We start from the raw sequence: 10,493 nt of genomic DNA, 5'->3' as shown, positions 1-10,493 counted from the left end.
CATGCGAGTTTGTGAATTTTCGTTTCACTACTTGATTTCCGAGAGTCACTTTTTTGGTCCGACGTCCATCCACACCGATAGAGGTATCAGTAATTTTTCATTCCGAATGTCCAGCGACCGGAGCGAAATCGTGACCAACCATCGTAACAACCTTGACTACGTAGAACTGTCGACTACGGACACACTGTGCAGGGGGAATCAGGTGCATATGTACGTATGTATCAGAATTGTCCAAATCACAGTGGCTGATGTTAATGCCGGTTTCAGGGATATTCCCCTTCCTTTGGACTAGGAAGTTATCAAGACTATACTTTCGTTTGCATGGTCAAAACGGCTAGTTGGTTGGTTGGTTGGTTGTTGTTGTACTTTTGGCAGATCTGCATGCATGCATGCATGCAAGCATGCCTTCTCCGTTTAGCGGATGGACCGTGGGATAATTTATCACATTTTAATGAACTCGATCGGTGATTGTGACCATTGTCTGGCCTGAAGGCAAACGCATCCAAACCAATCACTTCCAAATGAGGTCACAAACTCGGGATGTTAGAGGGAGCTTTGCCCTAAAGGGTTGCTGCTGTCGTTTGATATCAATCTGTATCTGTCTCAAAGGATAGGAAATGTTACACTTCCACCTTCTCATTGCGGTTCACGCTCGATGGGATTGACCACCTTAACGAGACAGTTTAGCTCGACTTTGAATCTGTCCTACTTTGGTTGGTACGCTCGCTATCATATACGCACAGTTCGAGTACTTCTGTAAGTATTGTAGTACGTTTATCGAAGGGGGGGACAAATGGAGTGGGCTAAGAAGTGATTATCCAACCCAAACCCATAATGAACCAAGATCTCATCTTAAGCGAATACGTTCAAAAAGAGCCATTCAGTACCGTAAGAGGGCTCACTTCCCTGTTGAAGAAATTCTAACTCGGCCAGAGATCATTGGCCAAAGAGATCTTATCCCGGTTGGAGATGGGCGAAACATGCATTAACACATGTCAACAAATGTGCGTATTCGTTAGAAAACAACCACGTCTGACCACTTGAATAAGAGCACGGCTTGTTTATAACTTTAAAAATCAACTTTGATTCATGGAAAATATGTTTCTGAAACTAAGTTATGTCAAGTGATCATTTTGGAGCCAAAGTTAAAGTGAGTTTGGCTTTGAAGTCGTATTTACAACAATGGGTCATGCCTACTTTCCTCCTTTTCGGTTCTTTGTTTTTTTTTAAATTGAACTCAGGGCAGATCGTATTTTATTTCTAATTAAAATGCCTTGTCTGAGGGTCACAGAGGCGAGAGCCAAATATAATTTATTCAAGAGCCCAGTAAAAAACGGATACACCGATTCGATATCCGAGGGCTTCACTGCATGTAAAACTTTGGTCCTTGTTTCAATGTCATGTTATTCCTACCCTCGTTTGCAGCGCAGGAGACAAACGACCCTTGGCCAGTGTTGGTTATGATTGTAAGACAACCGATCTGAAATGCATTGAACTAAAGAAGGCGATTAATGTTAATGTCATGACACTTTTTTAGCTCTAGGTTTACAATTTCCCAAGTAAACCAATGTAGAAAATGTTCATGGGACATGGAATAGCATATCAAATTAGTTGCATACTGAATGCTTTAAGTATGTATCCAAGGTAAAGCCAGAAATGGGATGTTTTGTTTTAATTGGTCAATCTTCTATATTTTTTTGTGTCTGTGTCCATACTTAGGTCCAACAAATGTCAGTTGTAATTCATTGCTTATGCCTTGCACGTAGATTCAGATGTTTTTTCTGCGAATGCTTGCGTCAATTTGTTCTGTTCTTCAGAGAATTGACAAATGCTCGTTTTAGAACTGGAAGCCAAGAATGGTAAAAGTCTATTCCGGTTGGTTTTGATTGCTCTGAACCACTTTGTAGCATTTTTGCGAATGATTAAGCAAACTTGGTGGTTTAACTAGCTTGTGCACCAAAAAAGTAGAGCAAAAACGGTTCCGAGCAACATATCTAAGTTGACAAGCCAGATCAAACTCATTTTTAACGCATGCTTGAGGTCTTGTTTCATTGCAAATGTTGACTGAAATTTTGATCTTGAAGGAAGGCGTGCACTTTTAGCTCACATTTTGTTCCCAGTATTTGGCGAATGACGCAAGCTCATTAATATTCTCAATTGAATAAATCTTACAAGCAATTGATTAGAGTTATTTTTCTACTTTAGTTGTTTCTCAATAAAAGGAAAAGATGACAGTTCAAATTATTTTGGCCAAAAAAGTAATTCATTTCACGACCCCAAAAATTGTAAAGGCGTTACACAATACATTTCTTTTCCCAAAAATTTAGATGACCAGTATTTTATGATTTTTATCCCATCAAGACCATACTTCTCTAAATCATTGTGTGTATTAGTCTCAAAATTTAAAGCTTCTCGTCATCAAATCATGATCAAATTTATTGAATTGTAATACTCTGAGGAGTCAAGATTGTTTTGCATCGTTTAGCCCGGAAAATTCACCCTGTCTACAATGGCGAAGTTTTTTTCGATCTTCATTCCAATTATAAACTGTGAAGCACTCCAGCTTTGGTGATTTGCTGAGCACTTCATTACTGTCATCTTTGGTTATGTTTATTTGGCAAGATTTTTGACAAGCCAATGAAAATGAATAATACAAAATCACTGATTTCTAAATTTTGAACTATTTCATGTCTGAATCAGTATCAATCAAATGGGGAGGTCATATCTAATGGCCTTTTGAAATTTGAGACATGAGCGACAAGATTCACATTTCATAAGTCTAAAAAAAAAATTCTTAACGCTTTTCTATGGTATATTAGTTAGTTTTATTGGTTTAGGTAACTTGGATTACACTAAAACATCGATTTTGCTCTTTTGAACAATCAATCCTAGAAAATAGGTTTGGTGACAAAGGTTTTATTTTTTGCTGTTATTTGACGTTATCCTCAAAAACGTTTCAAAAGCCGTAATTTTCAAAATCATGAGATTCAATTTCCAAGAATTTAGTTTTTTTTTTCAAAAACTAACTGAGGGTTAGTATTAGATATTTTGCCTTTTCCTGGAGTGAATATTTTCAAAGTATGTCATATCTAAAATTTAGATCCTTTCCTAGTCTCGATTGATGCTTGTTGAAGGTTTACCACAGTAACACAAGACGTCATGATTGCAAAATAGTATTAGAAATTCTCAAGTTTTTAAAGTCTCCTGGTGCCTTGATTCAATGAAATGTGGAGACTTCGGAAATTTATTGCAACATTCTCATGCCGAAGGAATATTTCCTGCTCGCCAACATCGCTCTGAATCAGGTCTTTAAATCCAACGGAATTCGAACGAGGAGATATAAACAAAAGAGCAGTGCAAATGTAATAAGATTTAAAGATGTAAGCACTTTCAGTGTTGTTAAGGGCAAGCACAAGTTTTGACCCTGATCTTCCCTGCTCAGGATACATTAAATGAAAATAGCAAAGAATTAAACAATTTCTGTTAAGTCTAAGTTTCCTAAGCTGTCGTGAGACAAACAAAAATTAAAGGCCACTTTGGGGGTGGAGGGTGAAATAAAAACGAGTAAGAAATAAGTTTTGAGCTATTGGGTCGCTACAATTACACCATTTAAAATGTAATCGGATGACAGCTCCAATTTTGTTCGAAAAAAGGAACGAATTATTGTTATTTCGTTACTACTGCCCTGAAAATGGGTATATTTTGTCAGAGTACTTCATGCTCTGGAGTGGAAAATTCCAACATTTCGATACAACGAGAAGCAGTGGAAGGTAGGATGAAAATGTCAAACCAATTGCTATATTTCGCGCAATTCAACTGAAATTTATCCTGGTCTAACAAAATTAATTTGAATTGAACTTGGCTAAGATTTACCGATCGGTTTGATATTTTGACTCTTGCTGTATTGAATAGTTTCAGGTAATTAAGTAACATATGATTTTTCATTTACATGATCTGTTTACCATGGCTTCAATGATAAGTGGCAAATTGAGTATTTCAAATTTAGTTTTGTTATGAACCTTATTCGATGACAGATTACAACTTATTTAATGAACCAATCAAAAGCCTAAAAGAAGATTTGAAAATTGAAGCTACCATTTTTAGGTCCAACCAAAATCATTTGGAGGTACTTATCGTATCAAATGATGGAAATCGAGCAAAATTGAAAGGTAGACCAAAATTTGTATATTATTTCGGTACATTTCCTGCCGCCAAAGGCGCTCAAAGTCAATCCACTTTCAGTGCAACTAGTTGTCACCCCATCTAGCGATATACTGCAGAAGCTTTAAAATTGATATATTACTTTTCTCGATTGATAAACTTTCCTTTAATTGTCAAGCATCTTCTGCTGAACTAATTAAATATTTTCTGGCAGGAAGCCATGCAAACAACATTGCATCTGATTTCTTACATCTCATTCGAAATGCATATTTAATTTTGAATTTGAGTTTAAACGGACAATTTCATTTCGTCAGTCAAGGTATTATTTTGATGGCAAAAATCGTACATTTTCCAAACAAGAACGTATTTCGTCTGGAAGTAGAAATGGTCAATTGATCAGTTAACGATGGTTCCCACTCTCAGACTGATGCTACAAATGTGGTTTTTAGGGATTTTCTCGCAATGACATTTTCTCACTGCCACCAAAATTTAAAAAGTCACCTTCAATTGTCAAATCAAATTGACTACTCTTCCTGATGAGAAAATAGGGCAAAATGTTCGGAAAAGATATGACTGAAACGAATTTTCTCGTTTCAATCTGACTTACTCATGGAACAGTTAAAGTGATAGAATAAATCAGTCGGGGCTCTTTTTTTGTTAACTCATAGAGCAAAAGACGAATCAACCACAGTCGAATCACACAGTTCCAGTTTCTATTGCGGAAATCAACCCAAATGCCAGTTAAAAGCCATTCAACCCGAGATGTAGCTCGTACTGAAACCTATATATACTCTGCTTCAAACTTTCAATTCATCACATCATCCACATTTCTTGTCTTGTGAACATTAGCACAAAAACCATCTCCATTGAACAATGAAGGTTGGTTTCCATTGTTTGTTTGATCGTTTCCCCTCTCAAGAGAGTAGAGTGCCTAAACAAAATGATCTCGTTTCAGGTTTCCATGATCTTGGCCGCTTGCTTATGTTTGGCTTTGAGTGCACTGGCAAGCCCAGGAGGATATGGAGGCCACGGAGGCCACGGAGGCCACGGAGGCCATGGAGGCCATGGAGGCCATTACCATTTTGGATACAAAGTCCATGACGGCTACAATAACTTTGGCCACTCTGAAAGTCGTCACGGAGGCACCACCAAAGGCCAATATCACGTTAAGCTTCCCAATGGGAAGCTCCAAACCGTCAATTACCATGTGGATGGTTATTCTGGATATGTGGCCAAAGTCCATTATGGCCATTAATCCAGCCAGGTCTAAATCGTTCCCCGTGCTCCTTTGTACATATAACGACTTATTCATTCAGATGTTTTAAGGGAAATATTCACTGGAAGGAGAGTTCCCACGAAATAGAAATACAATTAACTCATTATAGTCGGTACGTTCATTGACTTTTGTTCTAAGAATTATCTTTCTACCTAGAGTGTTGTAGTGTCAAGAAGCTAAGGTTGAAAATGGTTATGTTCATGTAATAAAGTCTTAGAATTGGTGCATTACAGTTGATGAAATATTGGAAAACAACGATATTTTGGCGACTGAAAGAGAGAGTAGTCAAAGCTAGAAAGGATCAATGTCAGGTGCAAGGAAACAATCGTAGCCGAATAGGCTAATGGACTCGTTGGAGTCATGAGTGCTTGTCCTAGAGGGCGTGGGTTAGAATCCCGCCTTCACAAGGAAATGTCATTTAAAGGCCCATGTCGTCTCATTATATTTGTACTGGTATCGTCTAAACCAATTCAAACTCGAGATTCCCGTGGAATCTTGTGGGTGGGCCTGAATAGGAACGAGATTGATGAGTTTGAAGGAAGCTCTCCGAAGCAAGACTGAATATCGTGCCTGATTCGAGACGTCGGAACTGAGGAAAAGCTGTTATTCCAGCATCCCAAATTGTACCTTCTGGGCCTCCTATCTTTTTTGTGAGCTCTCAATGCATTTAGGCCCAAATGAAAAGGAGAGTGCTTTGAGCCGAGCCAAGCATTCTTGTACAGTATACACATACGATCCTGCTTCTGCTGTATTGGACATCCTTTCTAAGGAGAAGAGAGAAGAGGAATAAGATCCTAGCTTTCGCTCAACTCGCCCTTTGGAGAAATGGATGCATCCGAGATCAGTTTTTTCTCTCTGACGCCTCCAAGTCTTCCAAGTGGGTTGTCCCCTTGAGCCCACACGGTGGCTCAAGCCATGGGCTACAAAGTCAGTGGTCGGTGCTTAAAACGAGTAATACGTTGTCTTTCTGAATGAACAGATCTGATCCAAATTGCGATAAGGGCAACCAACGGCATTATCTATGCTGCAAAAATAGCCTGAAGCAAGATCAAGGCGACAATATCCTCCAATATCATTTAAGAAAATTGAGTTATCATTACCACTTGGTCACCACTACCTGTAATCAGTGTACGCTTAGTAATAAAGATAATAAATAGTCAAACTCAAGTCCATCTGACACTCCTGAAACAAGCGTGGAAAAGCTTTAAGAAGTAAGAGCACCAACCCAGGAAAACCAAAGGTTGACTATAAATGAATTATGGAGACTGAAAACCTATGTGGGCGCCTTTTCCTGGTTGGGAAAAATGTTCATCTAACCAAAACCGGCATCTAACGTTCCATCAAAAAAGGTTGGATGACCATGGCCTAGGAAAGTTTTTGTTAACAAAGAACTTGGCTGAGTAATTCGCCACTTCCTGCGATACCAATGGCGATTCAATATACGATCACGAGGCACGTGATAGAAATAGGAGGAGAAACATGTCTAGCAGCTCACAACAGGCCGCAGAACTGCAGTCGTCGCTTTTGTCCTTTTCCATTTTCTTTCCAGTTGGACAAAAGATGCCACTTGCCTCCCTTGATAAAAGATAACAACCCGAGAACTGCCCAAAATATCCCTTTCGTTGACGCTGGTTCCCTCTTTTCGCCAAGGCTTCTTGGGGTCTCACGGTCGTCCTTGTCTTTGTTCCTTCCTTGGGAAAGTGTACAGTGTAACAGCACAACGGAAGCATCTATGTACAGTCCAATGAAATAGGGAGGAGGAAAGACCATCTCGTCGTAGGACTGTACCAACTTTCTTCCATGGTTGCACCGAATGACTCGAAGGCCCAATCTGTGCAAGGAGGGGCCTTTCCTACCAATCAACCAACTACGCCGCTAAGAAATGGAGTGAGTGAGTGTGAGGGAGAGAGAGGCCCGGAGAGAGAAGGAGAATATGTCTGCCACACTCTCCCATGTCTTTTCGTTCATGTCAAAAAACGCATGATTAACACCATCCATTTTTCAATCTTACATTTTAAGTTGGAAAAGGAAACCCTCTGCAGAGGAGGACAAGTGTGATACTGAAATGTAACTGCTCTTGTTTTGACTTAAAAATTTGAAGAATGTGGTGTGGCAGGCCCCTCCGACGTTTGAGTCAAAAGAAAGCCCAAACTCCCTAAAAGATTTGCTCCTGGCAGAGAAAGAGAGATCAGACAAGCCTCTATTTTTGAGTTCAGTCCGACCACAGAAGTGTTTGAAAGAATGTTATGAGTTTTTCGTTGTTGCTGTGAGTTTCCTTTATTGCAGTAATCATGAGTCTCGTGTTAATTGCCGCCCTCGTGGTTGTCGTCGTTCTGATAGTGTTTGGTGGTGTGGTTCTGTACTTTTGCTCAAAACGAAGGAAGGATCAAAATGCAGGCACAAACCCACCCTATTCAGTGGCCATGTCTAATCACTTGTTCAAGGTAAGGTTCCTTCTCACTTGTTAGTGTTGCAATCTCGAGAGTGACACTTGATCTCAATCCCTCCAGGGTGATATTACGAAGAATGAATTGCCTTGCCTCAATTGTCGTCTAATCGAGATGGGCGACATGGCATGCTATCAAGAATTGTGTCCACAATGCGGACAAGAACCCCCTGGGAAAGGGGAATATTTGGAACAGCAGAAATTCAGTCACCTTCAAAAGCTGGAGAAAGCCCAAAGCTTGGCCGCCGAGGAAAACGAGGATGCCGCCTCGGAGGTGGCCCAATGCTCCAAGTTTTTGAGCAAATGCAATGAGGGAAAGACCGAAAACCCCCCCTACGCGGTCTTGAAGAATCAACAGGGTTCGGATGAACCCAGCCAGACCGTGGAGATGACAGAGAGCGGAGAGCGGAGATCAAGTGTCAAATAAGTGATTTCAAAGATGCTAAACGTTGCTTCAAAACGAGAGAGGAACATAACCATATGTACATACTACAATGGAATTGAAAGTACATTTATTATGCGATATGAAACGCAGAAACTATTCATCGGTACTTATTTTTAAGATATTCAACATTGCTATGTAATTGTCAAAGAAGAGGAGCATGTAAATCGACTGCGTCCCATGAAACAGTGAAAATGTCGTACCTTATTTTGGACTCTGACAGCTCAGCTGCGTGAGTTCAGATCCGAAACTTCCGGATTTATTTGGACACAATCTACAATGAAAATGTCACTGCCAGCCTCTTCAATGAGATTGTTTGTTTCTCAAAGAAAGGTATATTTAATCTATGGTCGACATTGCATAATGCCTCTGCGATATTCCAGTTGTCAATGTTATACAACAATACAATATTCATCTCCAGAATATCTAAACTCTTATGTAGAATCCAATCACTACAGCTACTGTAAATGTGAGTAAGAGCTTTAAACTTTCGACGAAAAAAAAATATTAACGTAGTTGTTGTCCCAATGAATATTTTTGGCCATATTTATTGGTGTTTTGGCCTTGATGCAGATAAACCCCCTTTCAGGGTTCATTATTGTTTCCCTAGATTAACTTGTGAGCCTTGAAATCTGACATAATTTGATGACAAACAAGATTTGCCTGGCTAATCCATCTTTTCCTGGATTATGTTCTCAAGTGGTTGACCTGCTTGACCATACTCGTTAATCGCTAAGAGGAGAAATTTTCAATCATAATCACGCAACCGTGTCGAAACGTTTTTGGCATTCAGAGTTAATTGGTTGCCACATGGCAATCATGTCAAAGACGGTCCCCACATATCCAGATCAGCGTCGTCCTCGATTGAAAGCATGCGTGTTATTCTGGGAACATTGTCATTCCACAACACGAGATGGTCTCTCATTCTGCATTGTTCCCGTGAAAGGAAAAAAGAGCCCGTCGTTCATCACTGGAAAAAGAGAGCCCAGTTCAGGAAATGACAATGTTCTCACATGTATTGCATCTTGTTTCGTATTGTCTTTGAAAGAACACAATTCGGCCATGACGGCGACGACGACATGCTGAAGATCTGACCCAAGATAGAGTGACTCCTTTTTATGGAAAGCATCAAGAAAGCATTCAATTGTTGAGGAAGGCTTCTTCTTCACTTATCGCACAATTTGGTCAGAATCCTCGTGGAATGCAGGACGATTAGGATTGGAAAACGCTTACGCACGATATCGTTTTGTTTCACACGATTTATAACCTTCTCTCTTCTGTGTCTTTTACAGGAAGAGCCTCCGGTCTGTAAGAACTGCATTCTCATTGAACAAGGAACCATGCCTTTTTATGAGTGCGTTTGTCAACAGTGTGGAAAGGTTCCTCCATACTGCCAAGAAACAAGTTATAAAAGCCAAAAGTCACCACCCCGACGAGCTCGTCGAAATGTCGCGGGTACCGCTGGAGCTCAGAATTCTTCCAGATCTCATGACATAGTGGATGTAGGACCGCCTGAAGACCGAGACAGTCCCGTGGGGGCAGGCGACAATAACACTCAATAGACACACATAGATAATTGGTCAATTCCTTTCTTGTACACCCCAATTGATTGGTCGATTCTACTGACCTTAGTACTTGTTACATGCTTGGTGGAGTTTGGAAATGTACACATTGTACACGTGTATTTATTTAAACGGCTATTCATATTTGTGATAATAAAACATTGCGATAATTCGTGTATGACTCTTCACTACTCTCCATGCAAAAAAGCAAGATGGACTCCGTATATCAATAAAGAATTTCTTTGTTTTATGATATTCTACCTTTAATAACCAATAGAAGATAGTAGGAAAAGAACTCTTTGACAATAAACAAACTTATTATTGGAAATCTGTCTAACGGCGAATGGAGAGCAATTTCAACTTGATCCATTTGTACGCAAATCTCGACCATTGAAAAACTGCACAGTCATATCGTTAGACACACCCTTGAACTGCTTAATGTGAGAATGAAAGTAGATTTCAATTCATCTTCAAGCCAATTTTCGAGCCTCTTGCTATTGTGACTGAGTATCACTAATTCTTATATAGTTGAACTGATATTTATCTCGGGTTAACCTCCCGGCTATAAGTACAAGAGAAGCCAAACACACACCATAACGGATGATT

The 10,493-nt window shown here is 39.8% G+C and overlaps 2 protein-coding genes across 4 annotated transcripts; both read left to right on the top strand.

Annotated features, from left to right (window-relative positions):
- Positions 1-5,101: 5,101 nt before the first annotated feature.
- On the top strand, positions 5,102-5,416 carry LOC131891163 (pro-resilin-like). The gene has a single exon (XM_059240689.1). The coding sequence runs from the start codon at positions 5,102-5,104 to the stop codon at positions 5,414-5,416; it is 315 nt and encodes a 104-aa protein (XP_059096672.1).
- Positions 5,417-7,592: 2,176 nt separating this feature from the next.
- On the top strand, positions 7,593-10,063 carry LOC131890137 (uncharacterized). Of its 3 annotated transcripts, none has more exons than XM_059239426.1 (3): positions 7,593-7,881; positions 7,948-8,365; positions 9,618-10,063. In XM_059239426.1, the coding sequence occupies exons 1-2, from the start codon at positions 7,729-7,731 to the stop codon at positions 8,308-8,310; spliced, it is 516 nt and encodes a 171-aa protein (XP_059095409.1). In that variant the 5' UTR covers positions 7,593-7,728; the 3' UTR covers positions 8,311-8,365; positions 9,618-10,063. The 3 variants fall into 3 exon arrangements, with proteins under 3 accessions (XP_059095409.1, XP_059095408.1, XP_059095410.1); XM_059239425.1 differs by having other exon boundaries at positions 7,594-7,881; positions 7,948-8,431; XM_059239427.1 differs by lacking the exon at positions 7,948-8,365 and having other exon boundaries at positions 7,599-7,881.
- Positions 10,064-10,493: the final 430 nt, after the last annotated feature.

The sequence above is a fragment of the Tigriopus californicus genome, chromosome 11, assembly GCF_007210705.1.
Source record: "Tigriopus californicus strain San Diego chromosome 11, Tcal_SD_v2.1, whole genome shotgun sequence".
NCBI lineage: Eukaryota > Metazoa > Arthropoda > Copepoda > Harpacticoida > Harpacticidae > Tigriopus > Tigriopus californicus.
This window is presented reverse-complemented; position numbering and strand designations above follow the sequence as displayed.